At 43.9% G+C, this 25,180-nt stretch overlaps 1 protein-coding gene across 1 annotated transcript in view; it reads right to left on the bottom strand.

The window, feature by feature from the left end:
* Nucleotides 1–2,762: 2,762 nt before the first annotated feature.
* The window catches only part of LOC124268806 (protocadherin Fat 4-like), a 30,854-nt gene continuing 8,436 nt past the window's right edge, over nt 2,763–25,180 (bottom strand). Inside the window, exons 6-23 of the mRNA XM_046703827.1 lie at nt 24,258–24,423; nt 23,756–24,164; nt 22,124–22,317; nt 20,454–20,690; nt 17,802–18,061; nt 16,790–16,955; nt 15,239–15,647; nt 14,268–14,461; nt 13,598–13,834; nt 12,703–12,956; nt 11,914–12,072; nt 10,628–10,796; nt 9,128–9,554; nt 7,642–7,874; nt 6,478–6,720; nt 5,810–6,063; nt 4,519–4,705; nt 2,763–3,187 (exon numbers count right to left, since the gene is read on the bottom strand). Of these exons, the coding sequence (XP_046559783.1) occupies nt 2,763–3,187; nt 4,519–4,705; nt 5,810–6,063; nt 6,478–6,720; nt 7,642–7,874; nt 9,128–9,554; nt 10,628–10,796; nt 11,914–12,072; nt 12,703–12,956; nt 13,598–13,834; nt 14,268–14,461; nt 15,239–15,647; nt 16,790–16,955; nt 17,802–18,061; nt 20,454–20,690; nt 22,124–22,317; nt 23,756–24,164; nt 24,258–24,423 (4,623 nt within the window). The remainder of the gene's footprint in view (nt 3,188–4,518; nt 4,706–5,809; nt 6,064–6,477; nt 6,721–7,641; nt 7,875–9,127; nt 9,555–10,627; nt 10,797–11,913; nt 12,073–12,702; nt 12,957–13,597; nt 13,835–14,267; nt 14,462–15,238; nt 15,648–16,789; nt 16,956–17,801; nt 18,062–20,453; nt 20,691–22,123; nt 22,318–23,755; nt 24,165–24,257; nt 24,424–25,180) is intronic.

Below are 25,180 nucleotides of genomic sequence, written 5' to 3'. Positions count from 1 at the left end.
CATCGCAACCTTTGATGTTTTAGGTACATTTACTCAACTGAAATCGCCCAGTGTCAAACTTTTCTTTTTTGGGTATACATAACATAATAATTTTTCTGAATATACATAACATATATTATGCAAGCTTAATGATGTTTCATTTTTCATATTTTACCATTTTTATTAGACATTTCCTGAAATTGTGTCACTGTCATACTTTGTTTTATATATGGTGCCGTTTTAGCCCATAAATCAGTAGCCGTTTTCGCCACACAAATTTGGTGCCGTTCTGCTGTGGTGCCGTTTTAGCTATAACCCATAGCTGCACGTCAGAGTTGAGAAATAAAGAAGTTGAAAGAAGAAAACACAAAGTTAAGGAGAAAATACAAGACGGTTTGCAAACGATATGAAAGGAAGACACAAGCATTTTTTCATGGTTCTGCTGGTGCTTCAACAAGTTCAACTGATGGGTCAAGCATCAAGCATCAACAATCTTACGCCTTCAAAATGGACGGCTCATGAGCTGAGGTCAAGTGGCATTAGTCCTTCCTTCTACCTTGTTTCTGACCATCATAGCCTGTTTGGAATGCCAGCCTCGTGGAATTATTTTTTGAATCAGGCCACGGAAAGGGGCCTTGCGATGGAATTGTCGGTACATCCAAAAGAATGGCTGATCTTGCTGTTCGTCAAAGGAAAGTCACAATTCAGGATGCTATGGAGTACTTTGCATGGGGGTTCAATATCATACGACCTCAAAGTATATTCTGGTGAAAGCCAGTGATATCCCCCCTTCAAGAGCTCAATAAAAATGTCATCCCTCTGAAAGGTACGATGAAGGTACATGCTGTGGCTTCAGTATCAAGTGGTGTTATCCGTAACCGAGCAACTTCCTGCTACTGCAATCTGTGTCTCAAAGGAGAATACCACCCATACTGGATTTCGTCTTCCATTGTAAGAGATTCTCAAGCAGATCATCTGAACGTTGATGTGACCCAACAGCCAGACCTCAATGACGTTGAACCATCACTTGGAGTTGAAACAGTGGATCCTCCTCTTCCTCAGGACCAGCCCGTTGTACAACCCAAGGAAGGCGAATCTGCAGCTGCTATGTACGAGGGTCAATGGTACATCGGGCGCACAGAGGAAGTAGACCAGGATGACTTGGAATGCCGGATTTCATTCATGGAGAAAGTAAAATCGGGAAACTTCCGGTGGCCACGGCGTGTTGATGACATATGGGTACCATTCCATGAAGTACTATGTATAGTAGGAGCCCCCAAACCATGTGGACGTTCTTGCGCACCTTCCAGGTTGATAAGGTTGATCTGGACATGATTTTGCAGATGTTTGCAATACGCATGTAATATACGTAACATTTTCATTTGTGACATTTTAACTCCTTTTCAACTGTTTAGTGTTTCAAAAGTTGTGTTAAGCAGTGTATTCATGTTATATCATTTTCATATGAAGAAAGTTGACTTTAATTTGAGTATTTCAGAAGTGAAATATACGTTACCAAGATTGGTAATATACGGTACAAATGTTTAAAAGCTGACATCTTTGTATGGTTTGTCAAAAGGCAAGTGGATATTTCAAGTCTTTTTGACACTCGTTATTGAAATATGATAAATGATGAAATATGAGCTTGTGACGTTTCCTCATTCACAATCAAAGTTATGGTTTTTGAAACAGTTACCATGATTTTCTTTGCTGTTGCAGTTTTCTACGTTACATTTTGGAAATGTATTTTTTCAAAATTTAAAAGCTCTCAGTAGCCAGCATCTTTTGATTTTGTTCGAGATAGTTGCACGTTTTGAGAAAGGAATATTAACATTAATTTCATTGCATTGATGCTTTTTCAATCAGTATTTTCTGGTGTGTGATAGAGGTCTCGTAGATTACAAATTGAAAAATGTACATGTATCTTCATGACACTGTACTATCCCAAGGGGGTGTTCCCTATTCCTGATTTTTGTTCACTCTGTTACTCAAGTTCCTGCCTGTTAAATCCTAATAAAATTTCATTGAAATCCAGAACTTTATTTTCTTAAAAAGGGTTTGGGTATTGGCTCCACTTTACAGAGAATTGGTGAAATGTCCTCATGTCAGCTTGTCTATAACCCGTGAAGATATGTGTTAGAACTGATTTTCAGCACCCAATGTCGTAAGAGGCGACGAACGGGATGGAGTGGCCAGGCTCACAGACTAGGCTGACACATGTCATAGTATCCCAATGGCGTAGACCGATGCTCAAGATGTTGATCCCTGGATTGTTTGGTCCAGACTTGATTATTTACAGACAGCCGCCATATAGCTGGAATATTGCTCAGTGTGGCGTTAAACAACAAACAAAGACCATGGTAACTTGAAGTTTTCAATATTTGACTGGGTGACTGAGTTTGGTCTTCAGGACGGGGACACTAGAACTCCGAATAGTGTGTCGTTGTGGGGAATCGACTATAGGGTGCAGTACAATGACCGAACCACCAGGCTACAGCAACTAAACCTCAACTTGCAGTCGATATAAACAAAGAAGAGACGTAAGCGAAAGTTACGTGAGATCCGTGACCAAAGACAAAGAAATGTCATCTTGACATGCCTACGAAATTAGAAAACACGGCTGGTTGATTGGTTCGTTTGTCATAAACGCCGCACTCAGCATGTTCCAGCTATAATAATCGAGTCTGGGCCAGGCAATCCAGTTATCAACAGAATAAGCAAGAAAAATAGGAACGGAACAATAAATACTAGTATCAATATTGACTCGTTTGAGCCCTTCGAACTTACTGTATGACCAAGGAATAGCATCTCTCCTGTTCATAATCCAGCTGCCTCAACGTTTCGACAGTCATTCCCGTAGTGCCAAAAACGTCGCTGTGGCCTCCAACAATGGAGTAGGTGATAGCATCACCGTCAACGTCTGTGGCGGCGGCGAACGTGTGTATCACCGTACCCACCGGCGTTGTTTCCGCAACGTCAAGTTTGTAGTCCGCTGACGTGAACACTGGGGCGTTGTCGTTGACGTTGTCAAGGATGATCTTTAGCGTTGCTGACGTCTCCTTGTAGGGGTCGCCACCGTCTCTAGCTGTGAGGGTGAGGTCGTAGTACATCTGTCCTGTCGTGATATCACGGTCCAGGTTGCCGGCAGTTCGTAGAGTTCCAGTCACCGGGTTTAAGGCGAACAGATCTATGGCACTGGTTCCAGTATCTGGAAGAGCGGGTACATTAGTGTGTGATGAGTGAGTCAGTTTAGTTTTACGCCGCTTTAAGCAATATTCCAACAATATGACGGCGAGGAACACCAGAAATGGGCTTAACACATTGTACCATGTGGGAAATCGAACCCGGGTCTTCGGCGTGACGCGCGTACGCTTAAACCACTAGGCTACCCCACGCCCCAAAGAGATGAGTGAGTGAGTGATATTCACGTAAGGCCGCTTCCACGAGTATGAACTGCAGTAGTTGGTTTGTCGTTTAACGCTGCACTAAGCAATATTCCAGCTGTATTGCGGCGAACTGCAGTAGCATCGTTTAAAGAACACTCATAAGAGGTGAGGTGAGGTGAAATTGGGTTTAATGTCGTGCTTGAGAATATTTCGCTCATATGACGACATGCATGCGTGTGTATGTGTATGTGCGGCTGCTTGTACTAGCCCAGACTTAAGCTGGTTTTATAGTGCTAGCCCAGTGAGATACCATGCCGCAGTGAAGCATGAATACCCCACTCAGACACATTATACTGACTCCAAGCCGACCAGTCCTTGTTGTACCCATTAATGCCAAGCGCCAGGCAGGGACCAACAAGTACCATATTTTAACGTCTTTTGGTATGACGCGGTCGGGGATTGAACCCGCGACCTTCCGCTCTCTGGGCGGACGCTCTAACCACTACACCACGGAGGCGGCCAACACTCATAAGAGAGACTGTGAGTCCAGGTGTTAGCAATATCCCAGTAAGAATGTATTTGTCTGTGAGGCTCTCAGAAAATGATTTAAGGTCAACGAATGAACATTGGAGACCTTGACACCCCGGACATTGAATATATTTACTTCAGAGAAATGTTAGTTGTATCTAATCTACAATCTACAGTTTTGATCAATTTCATGTTACCTTTCAAACAGATCAGCAAAAACATAGGTTGCATCCTTTCTGAATTTCTTTGCAAAATGTGTTGCTTCCGATGAAACCTTGTTCATCATGGTGGGGAACACCAACAATGTGAGAATTCTAACTCGAACTTTCAGCCAGGCGATCAAACGCTTTAACTAATAGACTACCTCCACTCAGGATACACCCAGGATACACCCACCCTAGACATCAAACCTGGGTCGTATCTTTTATCTGTGATATTCATTTATCATCGGAGCGAAAACGCTGAAACGGGCAATGACAATTTAATTATTTCATGATATCTATTATTACATATATTCCGAATCAACTAATCCGGTGTCACCAAAATGAAAAGGTAATAACCGTTTCTACAGAGACGTCACCCTTTTGAAGTGATCATAAATTTTAATTTGATATATTTTAATTACTTGTGACTGCGGATGTGATGGTATAGGTGACGTCTCCGTCGACTCCGTGATCGCCATCAGTCGCCTGCAGCGTAAGAAGACCTGATCCCACGGTGACGTTCTCGTTCATGTTGAGGTCAGGGAGGGCGCCGCCGGACACAGACAGGGCTGCTGACCACACAGGGGCATGCTCGTTCACTGGTAATATCTGAAGGCATATAGTTTCCATGGTGACGTTAATGGGGTTTACAGTTGGGTTCAGGATCATTACACCAATTTAGAGCGTGCATGCGTGCGTGCTTCTGTGTCCGTGTCTGCATCACGAAGGCCAAGGTCAAATGTTGTAACGCCACTTATAGTGACGTTATCCATTGGAATAACGTGCTTCTAGGCCAGTGTGACCCTGACGTTTGCTGTGTAATACTTGGGAATACTACTGTCATACTGATGCGGTTTATGGATATCATATAAAATGACAAATTCTCCCCATTTTTAAACGGTAGCACTAAGTCTCTTGGGCATCATCATCAGAAGCTGTTAGTCCGTTCCGCGGACCGGATGGTGCAGTAGTCCATAATTCGCCGTTTAGAGTTTCGTCCCTTGAGCACAACAGGAACCTATGATTTTGATACCGTTGAGCTCGTTAGGTTTCCAGGTTTGTCAACTCTATACCTGCGCCCGTGGGCTAAACCAAAGACTGACTGACTGAGTTTGGTTTTACGCCGCTTTTAGCAATATTCCAGCAACATCACGGCGTGGGACACCAGAAATGGGCTTCACACATTGTACCCATGTGGGGAATCGAACCCGGGTCTTCGGCGTGACGAGCCAACGCTTTAACCACTAGGCTACCCCACCGCCCCTAAACGAAAGAAGTAAACCTCCGAGGTACGCATCCCTTCGGCGTTCGTTCAATAGTTGGTGACACATCAAGATATACTAGTAACTGGAATACTGATCACAGCGGCGTTAAAACTCACTCACTCACTCACTGACTCACTCGCTCACTCACTCACTCAACAAACTCAATCATCGGTCAGTTAATTCAGTGATATTGCCCTGAACATAGGTTTGCACTGTACCAATGGAGCTCATTCTCCCATTTACCCGTGGTGGGTAATTTCATTCTGTAGACAGGGCAGAAATCTATATATGGCCCTGGGTCCTCTCTGAGTACTATTGTAGGTCTGTCAGCACCATAGCTGTGGCCATGGGTCCATCACCTTCATTCCTTGGGGCTTTCATCCACCAGTACATCGTCATGATACAACTCGGTGTTAACTCATTAATACTCTGTATAGTACCCACTTACCGAGACAACAACCAGGGTCACGCCTGTTTTAGGGGCCTCGCCTGAGGGGGAGTCGGTTGCGGACACAGTCAGGATGTACATGTACTGGGTGTCCTTCAGGGCCTCGTAGTCAAGGTCAGCACCAAGAGCAGACAACTGTGTGCCACTTAGCTGGAACTTGCTTGCTCCCGGGTCGTCGCCGTCGGTGATCTGCATGGTGATGGCGCCGTTTGTGCCGGAGTCGGCGTCAGTAGCGACGAGATCCACCAGTACCTCTGGAAAAAATACGGATGTAAATCTAACCTGATGGAATAAGGGACCCCAAATCTGGACTCCATGATTTTACTATTGGAGGTGCCGTAGTAGCCTTATATTGTGCACTGGAAAGTGAGTGAGTGAGATTGTGGGTATTTGAGTATTTGTTGAGTGAGTGAGTGAGAGAGTGTTTGTTAAGAGAGTGAGTGAGTGAGGGATTGGGTAGGTATTCCAGTATTCCAGACTGCTGGACTGCTTTGGATTAAATTTGGTTTTCTGGGTTATCCGGAATACACACTGTAACATATGTAGTCATATCAGTTAAAATATGAAGGCATGTGACAGTATTTGCTTGGTAGTAATTCCCGGTTTGGGGACTGAACATCATTTTTAATTTTTTTTAAAAACTCTCATTAATGTTTTTGAAACTTAACCTGTGGAAGAGCTCTCAGAGATGTTGACTTTGTACACAGACTCCGCAAAGGTGGGGTAAGCATCGTTAATGTCCTGTATTTCCACACTGAGAGAAGCCGTTGCCTGGAGACCCGCCTGGTCAGTCACTGTCAAGGTCAGTTGATCAAGGACGTTGTCACCTGCCAGAGCTTCAAGGTCAATTCTCTGTGCGAGTTTAACTGACCCGGATGTAGCGTTGATGGTGAAGAAGGAGCTGTCAGTTCCTTGAATTGAACATGTGGAATAGAAAATAATTTATAGAACTCAACAGAACATGCACATGTGTAATATTACGTAATATATAGAACTTGAGAGCAAATGCATAAGAAAGATATTATAAAGTATTGCACATAACATAATATATGGAGCATAATAGGACACATAACACATAAAAACGTCCATGGGTTTTTACAAGAACGACTTAAGTGCATAAAAGCATAAAAGAACATGCATGAAATAACCTAGCCTATTGAACCATGGGGAACATATTAAACAGAATATAATGTATAGATATAAAAGAACATTATGCCATATATAACATTACAGGACATATGGGACCTGACAGAGCACCCGCATCATAGCAGAACATGTCAGCACAGCAAAACAGAACATATCGAAAATAGCAGAAAATTAAGAACGTAGGAATTAGTGAGTGAGTTCAGTTTTACGCCGCTTTTAGCAATATTCCAGCAATATCACGGCAAGGAGACACCAGAAATGGGCTTCACACATTGTACCCAAGTGGGGAATCGATCCCGGACCTTCGACGTGACGAGCGAACACTTTAACCACTGGGCTACCCCTAAGAACGTAGGAAAATAAATATAACGTAACCCAACATGTGGGGAAAATGGGACAAAACGGAAGATAACAGAATAAATAAGACAACTTAAATTTGGTGAAAACGGAAATGTGATGTAACCGAGGGCAGAATGCTTGATTCTTTCCTTGTGGAACCTGGTGAATATGACCATACCTGGTTTGATGAATGTTGTCAACCAAATCGATCATGACATATTGTTTGTTTACATTGATTTAAAAAGAAATTCGCAAACAATTACATTACTACAACCTGATCTAAAGATATATTCCATAAATATATGTACATATTCAGAGAAAGATTTATGAGTAATTTTATTCCTTACCCTGTAAGGTGAAGGTCCATGAATCGCCTGTGTCAAGGTCGGTCATGTGATAAAGGCCATCCACTGGCGTCCCTACCGGAAGTTCTTCAGTCACGAAAACAGGGGTGAAGGTCACGACGTTGGGTGTCTCGTCTATAACGTCAGTAACCCTGACAACTAGTGTCTGGTTCGCCGAATGTACTCCGTCAGAAATACTGCGGCAGCAGGAAACAAGATTAGCGAACATTTTAGAACTGCACACAGTTGTTACATGGTGACCAACAGAAACACTTCATGAACAAATTAGCGTGGTGAGCGAGCTGTATAAGGCACCAGGCTAGTGATCCTATGAGCTTCTGGTGCCGGGATCGAGCCCACCTGTGGCCGGGTGTAAAAAACTTGGAGTCAACTTTGTGTGCAGACTCTTTCAGTGTTGTCACAGCCCCCTAGTGTACAGTACACTACCATGTGCACTTAAAAGAACCCACGAATCCGTTGGTATATGACCAGATGGTGGCCACATGAATACGTGGAAAAACCTAGTTGCGGGTACAGCAACGTGCAATAAACTTGGGCAAAGTACTGTGACTATGTGTCCCAGTCCACCCAGTTGTGAATGGGTACCTCGTAAAGATGGGAAAGACATATTAACTCGGTGCGCCTAGTGGCTGCAAGAGTTGTATGATCCCCAGGGAGTTGAGAGTGATAATATGATGTGCCGTTGAGATTGACAACCTGTGATCGAGGGAAAAACAAAGCGCCTGTGAGCAGCCTAGGTGGAACTCGGCGTTAAATAAATAGATTATAATAATATAATGACAACGTTTTTTCCATAACCATATGAAGACTCAGTTAGTCAAATGCAGGCCGACTAATAGTATGCGTCCACATTGACAAATTGCTAAAATAGCCATCACTGGAAAATTACTGAGGCCATGATCTGTGGGATGCTGGATGAAATGTATGTGAAATTGTGGGAACATTTTAACAAGGAGAAGGCATTTAATATGGCCCAAAATTGTTTTCTTAATGCAGAAATTCTGCTCGGATTTGAAAAATATAACACGGTAATTTACCTTAAACTTTCCACTTAAGCATCACGTTTCTCCTAGTTAGAGCCATTAAAACTTCAGATCAACAGACTTATAAGTGTAACGGTAAACTTAAGACTACACATGCCTAAGCAGTTTAGTTTTAGTTTTTTTACAAAAACCTTCTGCATAAACTAGCTTATAAACCGTCTCGTATGCATCATATCATATAATACATATACGTATAAGACGAATGTAAGTCGTTAACTCCATCATAGGATTTGCAATGCCCCGCGGTAAATGCTTCTTCTTGCAGACACAAAGTACAGGGTGTTTCAAAAATTGACAAACTGCTCACAAAAAGTGAAAGGACACACGATTCTTTCAATATGTAGTTAATCTACCATGGCATAACACAGAGCGGGTGTTCCTTAACTTCTTTGAGTAGTATATAAATGCCGGTTCATTAATCATACCTGATGACTATCGAGTGACTCGATGACGTTTCATAATCCAACATTTGCGCCAGTGCGAGTGCGACATCCGTTCCAGCGACAGAGAACAGTGACGTTTCTCCGTCAACCAGACTTGCAGTGACAGTGTCACCGTCACCGTCTCGCACGCTGAACGTCAGGATGACGTCGTTGACGTTTGTGTCTTCTGGGACGTTGACGAAGTAAGTAAAGTCTATAAACTCTGGTGTTAAATCGTTTTCATTCTGTAGAGTAACGCGGAGAGATTGGGTTGTGGATTTAGGAGTGAGTCCTTTGTCTGTTGCCATCACCGTGACGTCGTAGTGGGCCACGCCACCAGTCATCACGTCGACGTCCAAACCTTCCGCTACTCTGAGAACTCCAGTGGCCTCTTCAATGAGGAACTTTGTTGAAGCATCGGCACCAGACGCTGGGGAATAGTAAAAGTAGGGCAAACAAAAATCGAATGGTGAGGTGAAATTAACGGTGGGCTTAACGTTCGTCACGCCGAATATCCGAGTTTGATTCCCCACATGGGTACAATGCGTGAGCCCATTTCTGGTGTCCCCGCCGTGATATATTGCTGAACGCGGCCAAAAACTAAACTCACTCACTCAATATTACTGCAATGCATTATTAAAAAGGGACGTTGACACATCTTTTTCCGAATGTGCATGTGCGTGTGCGTGCGTTCGTGCGTGTGTACCTGATTGTACTAACCCTGACTATTACCTGCCTACTGAGATAAACGCTGATGTAGCTCATGAGTTTTCAGAATTCTGACTTCTGACCTCATTTTAAGGTCATTCCATGACCAAAGGACTGAGTTTTGGTTTTACGCCGCTTTTAGCAATATTCCAGCACTATCACGGCGGGGGACACCAGAAATGGGCTTCACACATTGTACCCATGTGGGGATTCGAACCCGGGTCTTCGGCGTGACGAGCCAACGCTTTCACCACTAGGCTACCCCACCGCCCCTCATTCCATGAAGGTGGGAGACATCAAGGAATTCACAAATGACCCATGGGGAACGACGGATTAAAGACAGATTGACCATGAGGGAAGATAATCATTAATTCTGAGATACGTTTGGATTTAGAATAGTAACCATGTGAGAATATGTGACCATATTCCCATTGATAACATAGTGATTCGTTATTTATTGTATTCATCTGACGCCATTTTGAACACCCACATTTCATGAAAATATTCCTTTTAATAAACAATTTACATAATTCAAAATTATGAATCTCAACAGATTCTGAATTATCACTGAAAACGCGTATTCATTGTGAACATGGAGTGAGTGGGTGAGTGAGTGAGTTTAGTTTTGCGCCGCTTTCAACAATATTCCGGCAATATCACGGCGGGGGACACCAGAAATGGACTTAACACATTGTACCCATGTGGGGAATCGAACCCGGGTTTTCGGCGTGACGAGCGAACGCCTTAACCACTAGGCTATCCCACCGCCCCCTGTGAACATGGAACTTAACTTACGATCAATCACCGTTGTGATCTCGTATACAACTCGTCCGTCTTCTCCATTATCGTCGTCGGTAGCTGAGAACGTTTCCACCACTGATGACGTCTGCGAGGTCTCCGATATTGTCACGTCGGTTGCGGTGGGCGCGGTGAAAACTGGCGTGAATTCGTTCTCGGGCAGAACCTGAGAAAAGGATGAAGAAAGATTCCTTTCATTCCACATCGAATCTTGGAAGGATTTTATTTTTCAACGATTCCTATTCCTAATTAGGGGCCGGGTAGCCTAGTGGTCACAGCGTTCGTTCGTCACGCCGAAGCCCGGGTTTGTTTTCCCCAATAGGTCCAATGTGTGGAGCTCATTCTGGGGCCTCCCATAAATTATCAGTAAATGTGAGTAAATGTGAGAAGGAATATATATAAGATTTCTTATTTATTTTACTATCATCCAAGACCAAAGGACTGACTGACTGAGTTTGGTTTTACGCCGCTTTTAGCAATATTCCAGCAACATCACGGCGGGGGACACCAGAAATGGGCTTCACACATTGTACCCATGTGGGGATTCGAACCCGGGTCTTCGGCGTGACGAGCCAACGCTTTCACCACTAGGCTACCCCACCGCCCCTCATTCCATGAAGGTGGGAGACATCAAGGAATTCACAAATGACCCATGGGGAACGACGGATTATAGACAGATTGACCATAAGGGGAAATAATCATTAATTCTGAGATACGTTTGGATTTAAAACAGTAACCATGTGAGAATATGTGACCATATTCCCATTGATAATATGAGAGCGGAAGGTCGCGGGTTCGATCCCCGACCGCGTCATACCAAAAGATGTTAAAATATGGTACTTGCTGATCCCTGCCTGGCGCTCGGCATTAACGGGTACAACAAGGACTGGTCGGCTTGGAGTCAGTATAATGTGTCTGAGTGGGGTATTCATGTTTCACTGCGGCATGGTATCTCAGTGGGCTAGCACTATAAAACCAGCTTAAATCTGGGCTAGTACAAGCAGCCTCACATACACATACACACGCATGCACGTCGTCATATGAGCGAAATATTCTCAAGGCACGACGTAAAACCCAATTTCACTTCACCTCACCATTGATAATATAGTGATTCGTCATTTATTGTATTCATCTGACGCCATTTTGAACACCTACAAGTTCATGAAAATATTCCTTTTAATAAACAATTTACATAATTCAAAATTATGAATCTCAACAGGTTCTGAATTATCACTGAAAACGCGTATTCCTGTGAACGTGGAACTTAACTTACGATCAATCACCGTTGTGATCTCGTATACAACTCGTCCGTCTTCTCCATTATCGTCGTCGGTAGCTGAGAACGTTTCCACCACTGATGACGTCTGCGAGGTCTCCGATATTGTCACATCGGTTGCGGTGGGCGCGGTGAAAACCGGCGTGAATTCGTTCTCGGGCAGAACCTGAGAAAAGGATGGAGATTCCTTTCATTCCGCATCGAATCTTGGAAGGATATTATTTTTCAACGACATATTCTTAATTAGGGGCCGGGTAGCCTAGTGGTCACAGCGATCGTTCGTCACGCCGAAGCCCGGGTTTGTTCTCCCCAATAGGTCCAATGTGTGGAGCTTATTCTGGAGCCTCCCATAAATTATCATTAAATGTGAGTAAATGTGAGAAGGAATATATATAGATTTATTATATATTTTACTGTCATCCAAGACCAAAGGACTGACTGACTGAGTTTGGTTTTACGCCGCTTTTAGCAATATTCCAAATATTCCAGCAACATCACGGAGGGGGACACCATAAATGGGCTTCACACATTGTGCCCATGTGGGGATTCGAACCCGGGTCTTCGGCGTGACGAGCCAACGCTTTAACCACTGGACTACCCCACCGCCCCCCAAGACCAAAGGAGTAAATAAATATTATTTCAAATGTACAGAATTATGCTTTTGGAATGCACCAAATCTCTGAGCAACATAATACCCTACAGTTGAGTGCACTCAATTTTCAGCTTCCTGGGAGTATACAAAACAAGCTGCCTGTGAGGCGCTTTGAGGTAAACAGTCACTACAGTCAGTACTCACCATCACGACGACAGTAGCCTTGGCAACGTGGGGATCCCCTTGCAGAGGGGCGTCTTCAGCCTGTATTGACAGAGTGTACATGTTACCAGGCACCAAGGGGTCTTCATAGTCCACGGGCTGACCAGTGGACACAAGGTCAAAGCCGCTGAGACTGAACCTGGCAGGGCTGACATCTCCGCTCTTGATTGTCACGCTGACCGCTGCATTGTCACCGTCGTCCGCGTCCGTACATGAGATCGTGAAGAATACTTGGCCTGGGTTAAATTTAAGTAACAGATACACACTCAGCAGCAAAAATATTATTTTCATATTAATCATGAATAACTAAGAATTAAACATGATATGAAAGATAGGGCTTACAGAGTGGTTAATCTTCTAGTGAGTGAGGTTATTTTGACATGTATACCAGCAATATCACGCGGCGAACACCAGAAAGGGCTTCACACTTTGTACCCATGTGGGGAATCGAACCCGGGTCTTGGGCGTGACGAGCGAACGATTTCACCACAAAGCTGCCCCACCGCCCCGATCGATCTTCTAACGACATTCACTGCAAAGGTAGGGCTGTTGTCGTTGATGTCCACGATGTCGAAGGTCAAAGTCTCTGATGCCACGCTCCCCCCTGCGTCTGTCACCTTCAAGGTCACGTCAGTGATTGGAGGTCAAATCGGCCTCCCTGTCCGTTCAGTGATTAATCTTCTAACGTGAGTGAATGAGTTCTACGGTGCTAAATTTTCAGCACTATCACACATCACAAGTTGGTTTCGGACATTGTACTCGTGGACTTTCGTGGCAGCCCGTCATTGAAGTACTGTTTTTAGCATCGGTAAACCCATCTCACTCACTCAGCCAATCACCAATGCAACAGATGTTTATTTGAAACACGTCTACTTACCATTAGGCGCGTTTTCTGTAACGTTAACGAAGAAGACGTCCACTGCAAACGTAGGGCTGTTGTCGTTGATGTCAACGATGTCGAAAGTCAACGCTTCTGACGCTATGTTTCCCCCTGCGTCCGTCACCTTCAAGGTCACGTCAGTGATGGAGGTCAAGCCGGCCTCTCTGTCCATTCTCTGCGCCACTGTCATCACGCCGGTTGAAGGGTCAATACTGAAGTAGGAACTTCCGGTTCCTGAAATGAAACGGAAATAATGGTCTCAAGTATGCGTTTTACAAATTGTTGTTAAAATGCTTTATCCACGTGACATTGTTTAGTTTTAAACAGATCCGGGAGCATAGTAGGCACAATTCGCTGTGCTGTGGATAGTCTGTTCTTAGGTTTGAATCCTATTCTTGGTCCCTCGGTGGTCATGGGAAACACTTAAGATCTGTGTCAGTCGTCTTTTTCCTTTATCCGTAGGCTCTAGGCTATCGTGATATATACTCATGCCAATAATGGTTGTCACCCCCTTCCCCAACCCAACCCCACACACACCTCACACCCCCACCCCAATTAAAAAAATTGAAGGGGGTGACAACCATTATTTCAAAACACAAACCTCTCACTTTAAAACTTGGTTTATCAAGCACAACCCTCACAACAACGTTAATACTCCTTTATCTACCTTCCAAACTATAAGTGAGCGTGTCGTCATCATCAATATCCGTGACGTCATGCACGCCCCCTAGCGGCGTGCCCAGGAGTAGTTCTTCTAGAAGAGAGACTGGGGTGTTGACGTTAAGTACGGGATTCTCGTCGATGATGTTGGTAACGTTGATGGTGACGGCGACCTCTGTCTCATGCACGCCGTCACTTGCTCTGCATACAGAAAAATCATTAATCTATTTTTATATTTAACCAGTTAATCAAACACCTGTCCTAGTCTTCTTCAATCAAAATACGTGTGTAATTTAATTGCAGTGCAGGTATTTCAAATCTTTACCAGTTTTTCGTTTGAAACGATAGGATTATGCGAGAGTGACTATACATGTACTCGCGAAGAAAAGTAACTGTACTTCATTAAAAGTGGTGTAAATGTTCTGTTGTTGAAAGTCACAGCGTAACATTTGGTCAATCGTCTGATAGAAGTTTCATCACCACAAATTCATGGCCAAAACCCACATATGGTTACAGGGAGAAAACACAATGGCGTTACTAAGAGACGGTCTAGAGAAATAGCCAGCAATAACGGCACAGCCCCGTTTTGCTGCATCAAAATGTCTTTACAACGGTCGTAACGCGTGGGGAAGCATTATCCTGTTGTGCCTTTACGTATTTTCTTATTTACAATTAAAATTGTCATTTACAATTGTCATCAGCAATATTCCAGCTATATGGCGGCGGTCTGTCATCGAGTCCGGACCAGACAAACCAGTGATCAACAGCATGAGCATCGATCTACGCAATTGGGATACGATAACATGTGTCAACCAAGTCAGCGAGCCTGACCAGACGTTCCCGTGCGTCACCTCTTACAACATTCACGGGTTGCTGAAGATCAATTCAAACCCGGATCTTTACGGGACTAATGACGGCAAAGGAATTAAACTTTTAACAAAAAAATAGCTAGTTGTTGACGACAATATGCAAATGTACCTGATTCTGAAACTGTAGCATCGCCTCATCTCATAGTCAAGAGTAGCCGCCGTCTTAATGTCGGCGCCGTCGATTGTGAACGTGCCGTCGCCTCCTATCACTGTCACCGTGTTTGTATCACCGTCAACGTCAGTGACAACGAAACCTAAGACGCTGGTTCCTGTGGCAACGTCTTCTGCAATTTCTCCATCGTAAGCAGATTTGCTAAATACAGGCGGGTTGTCATTTTCCGCGCCGACGGAAATACGAATCGTTTTCTCAACGCTTAGTACCGTCGTTCCGTCATCAATGGCCTTGACCGTGACGTCATAATACGTTACGCCCGTGTCGTAGTCGAGATTTGCGGCAAGAGCGAATTCTCCGTTCCCAGAATCCAACGTGAATGTACCGGATCCGTCAGTTCCCAGGTCTATAATCAACATATCATTTTCTCGTGATTTGGTGTATTATCATCGGGATCCATATTGTCAGTAAGAAAATTTTGACAGTTTATGGATGACAATGACTATATCGATGAAACGTTTCGGTATAGATTCTTTTACTGTTGTCAAGCACTGTTTGTTTACAACGGTATAAGAATCTACACCGAAACGTCGCTTTACAATGTAACAAAGAAGTTGTCATCCATGAAATATCCATTCTCTTCCCACAGAGGTTACTTGTCATATCTTCCTAAGAACCTCTGTCCTAATACGGCCCTTCATGATGCGAGTGTTCAGGATTCGTGATTGGTTGCAATCAGATTTAGTTGTGCAATCAGCGACGTTGTTTCAAAAGTGATCATTCGCAAGGTCTCGGTAATTACCGTATGCTTCGGGAAAACTAGAACCTCTTCCCCTGCGCGATGCGCAAACGTTTCTTCTAGACAGAACTCAGTCATGCAATAGCGGATCAATGGCGTCTCAATCGCCCTCGTTGACAACGGACAAGCTAGCCATTAAATGCCTTGTGTCCCCGACAGAGGAGGGATATTTGTGGCCCCATATTTGCTCGAATTAGTCAAGCTGGATCTAAGTCGATGTAACACGTTTTCTGAATGGATAGAAAGAAGGTAGATGATTCGTGTTGCGATTTTTTGCCGCTAGGGGATTTTACGAGAACCGGTAAATATGGCCGTATTCGAACAGAGGTTCGTAGGAAGATATGACAAGTAACCTCTGTGGGAAGAAAATATAAAGTATCATACCTTTCTTATTATTCATTAACTTCTAAAATGCCAATCCAACAGATCATATTGTTAGTCAGCAAGAGTTAAATGCAGGTACAGTTATCGGCCCCTGTTTTACACATGAATAAGACACGGCTGATCGGTTGAAGGCTGCCTAAGCGCAACCGAAGGCCGATTTAAGGCCTTTTCTACATGATTTGTTTGTAATCTATACCTACCTCAAGTTAGTTGGCCTTCATTGCTTCTACTAAGATATTTCACAAGTGGTTGTATATGTTTCCTATTCATAACTATCATAAACCGGTTATCTCTTTCACTTTTGAAAAATATTAGTTCTTTCCGAGTATATCCTATTTTTTCAAAGAATCTATTACGAAACTTACTGTCCAAAATGGAGGACAGCTCATATGTGACGTTGCCGTCTTTGCTGAGATCGTCATCAGTTGCTGTGTAGGTGGCTATTACAGTTCCAGGCGATGACGTTTCCGGCAGAGTGGTGTCAGCAGGATCTGTGGCCCACACCGGGGAGTGCTCATTGACTGGTAACACCTATGGGGAGGGTGATAGTACTTGATAGTATTGATGCTAAATACTTTTACCTGTTGATCCTAAACACGTTTACCTGTCTGCTGATCTTAAATACGTTTACCTGCTGATGCTAAATACGTTTACCTGTTGATGCTAAATACTTTTACCTGTTGATACTTAACACGTGTACGTGTCTCTTGATGCTAAATGCGTTTACCTGTTGATCCTAAATGTGCTTACCTGTTTGTTGATCCTAAATGCGTTTACCTGCTGATCCTAGATGTGCTAACCTGCTTGTTGATCCTAAATGCGTTTACCTGTTGATCCTAAACACGTTACCTGTCTGCTAATGCTAAATACGTTTACCTGCTGATCCTAAATACGTTTACCTGTTGATGCTAAATACTTTTACCTGTTGATACTAAACACGTGTACGTGTCTCTTGATGCTAAATGAGTTTACCTGTTGATCCTAAATGTGCTTACCTGTTTGTTGATCCTAAATGCGTTTACCTGCTGATCCTAGATGTGCTTACCTGCTTGTTGATCCTAAATGCGTTTACCTGTTGATCCTAAATGTACTTACCTGTTTGTTGATCCTAAATACGTCTATGCTGTTGATCCTAAACACGTTTACCTGTCTGCTAATGCTAAATACGTGTACCTGCTGATCCTAAATACGTGCTTACCTGATTGTTGATCCTAAAAAGTTTACCGGTTGATCCTAAATACGCTTACCTGTCTGTTCATCCTAAATACGTCGATGGTACTGTTAAATAAATTCTCAACGTGTCACAATTATGGCAAAGAGAACGTTTTTAGATTTGTGTTGTGGATATAAGTAAACGCATTTTAATCGTGTACGTACTGTGACGACAACTACAGCAACAGCCGCCTTCGCCGCCTCCGTCGTCGGCTGATCCACGGCTTGCACGGTCAGGGTGTACAGGAAGTTGGTGGAACTCAGAGCCTCGTAGTCGACTGCTGTAAATGTGGTCAGGAGATCAAGGCCATTTAGTCGGAACTTCTCGTTCGGGTTTGCATCGTCCCCACTCACAATGGAGACGACAACGTTGCTGTTATCACCGTCATCGTCGTCAGTAACACTAAACGTCTTCACCAATGCGTCTGTCGAACAGAAATATGACATACTCTAGATATTGCAATAGCGTAAACTTGCGAAAAAAGCGAAATCATCTAAAACTCGCCAAAATCCGGTTTGGTTGGGTACACAATCTTATTCAAACGTTTACAGTTTTTTTTCGTTATCTGGCTTAGAACGTCAATGTATAACAGAGCCTTACAGCGCCACAGACTCGGCAAAATGAGACACCGTATAGATTTGAGCGAGTATGGTTTTACGCCGCTCTCAACAATATACCATAAATGGGCTTCACATTTTTTATATGAGGAATCGAACCCTGAGGCCTTCGGCGCTATGACCGAAAGACCTAACCACTAAGCTTCCTCACAGACCCTTATGGTTTTGAACTTATCAGATGTGTTCATATTGTTCATATGAAAGGACCGCCTCCGTGGTGTAGTGGTTTGAGCGTCCACCTGGAGAGCGGAAGGTCGCGGGTTCGATCCCCGACCGCCTCATACCAAAAGACGTTATAATATGGTACTTGTTGGTCCCTGCCTGGCGCTCAGCATTAATGTGTTCAACAAGGACTGGTCGGCTCGGAGTCAGTATAATGTGTCTGAGTGGGGTATGCTTCACTGCGGCATGGTATCTCAGTGGGCTAGCACTATAAAACCAGCTTAAGTCTGGGCTAGTACAAGCAGCCGCACATACACATACACACGCATGCACGTCGTCATATGAGCGAAATATTCTCAAGCACGACGTTAAACCCAATTTCACCTCACCCCACCTCTTATGAAAGAGAACTCGATTTCAAATAAAATTGTATTGTCCATGCAATTATTACAAAGGTTTCTGTGACGTAAATATTTGTCTGTCCTGTTGAGCGACCCTTTTCATTGATTCCTGGGTCATACCCAAAAACGATAAAAGATGGTTCTTTTTGTTTCCGTGCCTAGCCCGCAGCATTCCGGGAATAAAACAAGGTTCCGTTAGTGCACGTCTCTTTATAAATGTAAAGATGTTAAACTCCGTGTTACCACCTCGTCCTTTACTTGATGTGGACCACCTCCGTGGTGTAGTGGTTAGAGCGTCCGCCCGGAGAGCAGAAGGTCGCGGGTTCCATCCCCGACCGTGTCACATCAAAAGACGTTAAACTATGGTACTTGTTGGTCCCTGCCTGGCGCTCGGCATTGATGGGTATATAACAAGGACTGGTCGGCTCGGAGTCAGAATAATGTGTCGGAGTGGGGTATTCATGCTTCACTGCGGCATGGTATCTCCAGTGGGCTAGCACTATAAAACCAGCTTAAGTCTGGGCTAGTACAAGCAGCCGCGCATACACATACACCATGCACGTCGTCATATGATCGAAAATATTCTCAAGCACGACGTTAAACCCAATTTCACCTCACCCCACCTCTTATGAAAGAGAACTCGATTTCAAATAAAATTGTATTGTCCATGCAATTATTACAAAGGTTTCTGTGACGTAAATATTTGTCTGTCCTGTTGAGCGACCCTTTTCATTGATTCCTGGGTCATACCCAAAAACGATAAAAGATGGTTCTTTTTGTTTCCGTGCCTAGCCCGCAGCATTCCGGGAATAAAACAAGGTTCCGTTAGTGCACGTCTCTTTATAAATGTAAAGATGTTAAACTCCGTGTTACCACCTCGTCCTTTACTTGATGTGGACCACCTCCGTGGTGTAGTGGTTAGAGCGTCCGCCCGGAGAGCAGAAGGTCGCGGGTTCCATCCCCGACCGTGTCACATCAAAAGACGTTAAACTATGGTACTTGTTGGTCCCTGCCTGGCGCTCGGCATTGATGGGTATAACAAGGACTGGTCGGCTCGGAGTCAGAATAATGTGTCGGAGTGGGGTATTCATGCTTCGCTGCGGCATGGTATCTCAGTGGGCTAGCACTATAAAACCAGCTTCAGTCTGGGCTAGTACAAGCAGCCGCACACGCATGCACGTCGTCATATGAGCGAAATATTCTCAAGCACGGCGTTAAACCCAATTCCACCTCACCGCACCTACTTGATGTGATGCCGTTAAGATTGGATCCACTTTCTACAGCAACAAGGATGCTATTTCTCCACAGTATAACATGTACACTGTACTTTCATCCACTTTCTGCAGCAATATGGAGGATGATATTTCTCTTCTTGGATCAACCTAAGGCAGACATACGGATGCTATTTCTCCTCAGTATAAAGTATATACTGTACTTGGATCCACCTAGTGCAGACATAAGGCTGCTATTTCCCCTCAGTATAACATGTAGTTTCAACAGAAACATATTGTGCACGTAAGACGTAACCTTTTATATTTGGTGTAATAATTTATCTTAGACTGTGAAAAGGAAATGTACAAATTCTGAATAAGTCCGGCGGAAAACCCTCGCCGTGGTGTAGGTCAAAACCCCTCACCTATTCCCGTGTTTTCCATCAAATTTACGAAGATGACGTCGCTGGTGAATTGTGGACTGTTGTCGTTGATGTCCACAACGTCAAAGGTGAGTGGTTGAGAAAACGTCATAGCTGCAACGTCAGTGACCTTCAAGGTGACGTCCGTGATAGCGGTTAAACCTGTGTCTCGGTCGATTCTCTGGGCGACGGTTATCAAGCCGCTGATGCTGTCTATGTTGAAGTAGGAACTCTCTGTGCCTGGCAAGACAAGCAAAAAATTATTCTACTTTTCATTTCATTCGCACCATGCCATCATACTGCCTGAATTAGGCCTAGTTTGACAAAATACAATTCTTAAAAGTAAACAAAGATTGTGTTTATTCAAAACCAACCCCGCACCTCCTTCTTTAACCATCTTAAAATCCACAATAATGTGAACATTGCCTAAATAGATATTTGGCTCATCATACATTATTATTATTATTTAACATTGGAGAATCAGGGTCGGGGAGGTAGCACAGTGGTTACAGCGTTCGCTCGGCCTGCTGAAGGGTAAAGGTTCGATTCCCCATGTTGGGGCAATATGTAAAGGCTTCAGGTTAACCGGACCGTGATATTGTTTGAAGATTGCCAAAATAAGCTCATTACGAAAGCTCAACTGACTCACAGTATAGCAATTGTGTTGTGGAGACACCGTGCATGTGTTGTGGAGACACCGTGCATGTGTTGTGGAGACACCGTGCATGTGTTGTGGAGCCACCGTGCATGTGTTGTGGAGCCACCGTGCATGTGTTGTGGAGCCACCGTGCATGTGTTGTGGAGCCACCGTGCATGTGTTGTGGAGACACCGTGCATGTGTTGTGGAGACACCGTGCATGTGTTGTGGAGACACCGTGCATGTGTTGTGGAGCCACCGTGCATGTGTTGTGGAGACACCGTGCATGTGTTGTGGAGACACCGTGCATGTGTTGTGGAGACACCGTGCATGTGTTGTGGAGCACCGTGCATGTGTTGTGGAGACACCGTGCATGTGTTGTGGAGACACCGTGCATGTGTTGTGGAGACACCGTGCATGTGTTGTGGAGACACCGTGCATGTGTTGTGGAACCACATGTGTTGTGGAGACACCGTGCATGTGTTGTGGAGAGATGTGTCATCTTCATGCATTTGTTTTGTTTTATCGTTTGCTTGTTTAACGCAGCAATATTCAGCAATATTCAACAATATTCAGCAATATTCAACAATATTCAGCAATATTCCAGCTGTGGCGGCGGTCTGTAAATAACATCAACATCGGGTGATCAACATCATGAGCTTCTATCTTCACAACTGGGATACGATGACATGTGTCAACCATGTCGGCGAGCCTGACCTGCCGACCCCGTTAGTCGCCTCTTACGACAAGCATGGGTTACTGAAGATCAATTCTAACCCGGATCTTTACGGGTCTGTTCATCTCGAATTGATAGCCAAAGAATGTTAGTTTCTGCCTAATCGAGCACCTTCCTTGAATACTGCGATACATACCCTCAGGCGCGGCGGGGTAGCCTAGTGGTTAAAGCGTTCGCTCGTCACGTCGAAGACCCGGGTTCGATTCCCTGCATGTGTACAATGTGTGAAGCCCATTTTTTGTGTCACCCGCCGTGATATTGCTGAAAGCGGCGTAAAACCAAACTCACTCACTTACATACCTTCAAGACTATAGATAAGCACGTCGTCTTTGTCTTTCTCTGTGACGTCATAAACGCCCCCTAACGGCGTGCCAACTGGAAGTTCTTCAACAATGGAGAGTGGATTGTGGACAGTTATGACAGTGGGTTCGTCGATGATGTCGGTAACGTTGATATTGACGGCGGCATCGGTCTCATGAACACCGTCACTCGCTCTGAAATAATGAAAAATTCGGGAGTACATGCTCTGTACAGTTCAGAAAGAAACATGAATAAATACAGGCTCTGTACAGTTTCAGTTAGAAACATGAGTAAAAGAGGCTCTGTACAATTCAGTAAGAAACATGAGTAAAAGAGGCTCTGTACAGTTCAGTAAGAAACATGAGTAAAACAGGCTCTGTACAGTTCAGTAAGAAACATGAGTAAAACAGGCTCTGTATAGTTCAGTAGGAAACATGAGTAAAACAGGCTCTGTACAGTTCAGTAGGAAACAGGTAAAACAGGCTCTGTACAGTTCAGTAGGAAACATGAGTAAAAAACATGAGTAGGAAACAACAGGCTCTGTACAATTCAGTAAGAAACATGAGTAAAACAGGCTCTGTACAGTTCAGTAAGAAACATGAGTAAAACAGGCTCTGTACAGTTCAGTAGGAAACAGTAAAAACAGGCTCTGTACAGTTCAGTAGGAAACATGAAAAACAGGCTCTGTACAGTTCAGTAGGAAACATGAGTAAAACAGGCTCTGTACAGTTCAGTAAGAAACATGAGTAAAACAGGCTCTGTACAGTTCAGTAGGAAACATGAGTAAAACAGGCTCTGTACAGTTCAGTAGGAAACATGAGTAAAACAGGCTCTGTACAGTTCAGTAGGAAACATGAGTAAAACAGGCTCTGTACAGTTCAGTAGGAAACATGAGTAAAAACAGGCTCTGTACAGTTCAGTAAGAAACATGAGTAAAACAGGCTCTGTACAGTTCAGTAGGAAACATGAGTAAAAACAGGCTCTGTACAGTTCAGTAGGAAACATGAGTAAAAACAGGCTCTTTACAGTTCAGTAAGAAACATGAGTAAAACAGGCTCTGTACAGTTCAGTAGGAAACATGAGTAAAACAGGCTCTGTACAGTTCAGTAAGAAACATGAGTAAAACAAAGGCTCTGTATAGGAAAGAAACATGAGTAAAACAGGCTCTGTACAGTTCAGTAAGAAACATGAGTAAAACAGGCTCTGTACAGTTCAGTAGGAAACATGAGTAAAACAGGCTCTGTACAGTTCAGTAGGAAACATGAGTAAAAACAGGCTCTGTACAATTCAGTAAGAAACATGAGTAAAACAGGCTCTGTACAGTTCAGTAAAGAAACATGAGTAAAACAGCCTCTGAAGAGTACGTTAGTCTGTTTTTACTCATGTTTCAATTACAAATATGGCAGAGGCTGGATATTTTATTCAACATATGTCTATGACATAACGTATTCGCAATTTCAAGTTGAGACGAGGCAAACCGACGAAGGAATGCATCAACAACAATCCACGCCGTCGGGGTACAGTGGCAAAATCATTGTACAAAATACGATATTGTTATGTGACTTCCAATATTATCGAATTATTCCTAGTTACAAACAAATATTTCAACTAAACCTTGTATATTCGACCTACCTGACTGTCAGGAAGTAGTAACGTTGTGTTTCATAGTCAAGCGGACTGTTCAGATACACCTTGGGCGGGGCATAGTAAAACATGTCGCTGCCTTCCCCAGACAATGTGAACGTCAATGTGTCACCGTCAGCGTCAGTAGCTTCCGCGACGACCTCCCCTGACGCAACGTCCTCAACGAGTTCACTGTAGTATATCTGCTGTGTAAATGCAGGGGCGTTGTCGTTTTCGCCAGTCACTGTGATCGTAACAGATGCCTGGACAGTTTTGCTGCAGCAGTCTGAAGCCTGGATTACAACGTCATAAGATGGGTCGCCACCTGTCGACGTATCTGCGTCAAGAGGGGAGGTAACTCTCAACTCGCCACTTTTCGAGTCCAGGGATAACATTCCACTTCCATCCGACCCCGAAGCTATGAAATTGAAATAAAAATAGTTTCAGAAGCTGAACAAGTTAGCTTCATTGCTTGTGTTCTCAATTAATGAGATATACGACTGATTCTTACCAGATGTGATGCTGATTATACTATACGTGACGTCACCATGTTCTGTGAAATCGTCATCAGTTGCTGTGTACGTGTCGACAAGGGAACCTCCAGGAGCTGTCTCTGACACTGAGGTGTCAGCTGGTTGGGTAGTCCACACTGGACTGTGTTCGTTCTCGGGGTCAACCTGCGCACAACATGAATTGACATTACAACGAGCGAAAGAGTTCAAAGGAAACAGTTCACTCTACCCCCATGTATCATGTACAGTTCAGCGACCCTTGAAAATCCGGTTTAGAGTTGATCTTCAGTAACCCATGCTTGTCGTAAGAGGCGGCTAACGGGATCGGGTGGTCAGATCGCTGGATTGTCTGGTCCAGAGTCCCAATTGCGTAGATGGATGATCATGCTGTTGATCACTGGAATATCTGGTCCAGAGTCGAATATTTACAAGTAAAGTTTTGCCCTGAATTGTTAAAGTTAAAGCATGAGAAGGCTTAAAGAATTTTCAATTTTATTGGTTTTGTTATTTTGTTTTCTTTTTGTGTTGTCGTAAGCCACATTCGACTACATGCTTACATCTTTACTTCCAGTATACGTTTAGATCAGTACATCTAGACAAGCTGTACTCGGTGGACAGCTGACTGACTGACGAGTGGTTTTACACATATTGCAAAAACATGACGGGGAACACCAGAAATGGAAGCTTCTACACATTGTATGAATTCGAACCCGGGTCTTCGGCGTAACGATTGACTCAGTAATAATTCTTCCACCGTCCTCATCTTATGACGCCATTGACTCAGTTACTTCACGTCAATACGCACCGTCTTCGGCTCATACTCTGTGGCCTTGTCGGTGATCATTTACTTATTAACCAACCCCTTCAAAAAGCTAAGACGAACCTTAATTACTGCAACAGTATTTCCGGTCATGCGTTCATT

This window comes from Haliotis rubra, unplaced genomic scaffold, assembly GCF_003918875.1.
Source record: "Haliotis rubra isolate DU_JTF1 unplaced genomic scaffold, ASM391887v1 Scf14, whole genome shotgun sequence".
NCBI classification, from domain to species: domain Eukaryota; kingdom Metazoa; phylum Mollusca; class Gastropoda; order Lepetellida; family Haliotidae; genus Haliotis; species Haliotis rubra.
The sequence above is the reverse complement of the archived record's forward strand: the minus strand, read 5'-3'. Positions and strand labels throughout refer to the sequence as shown.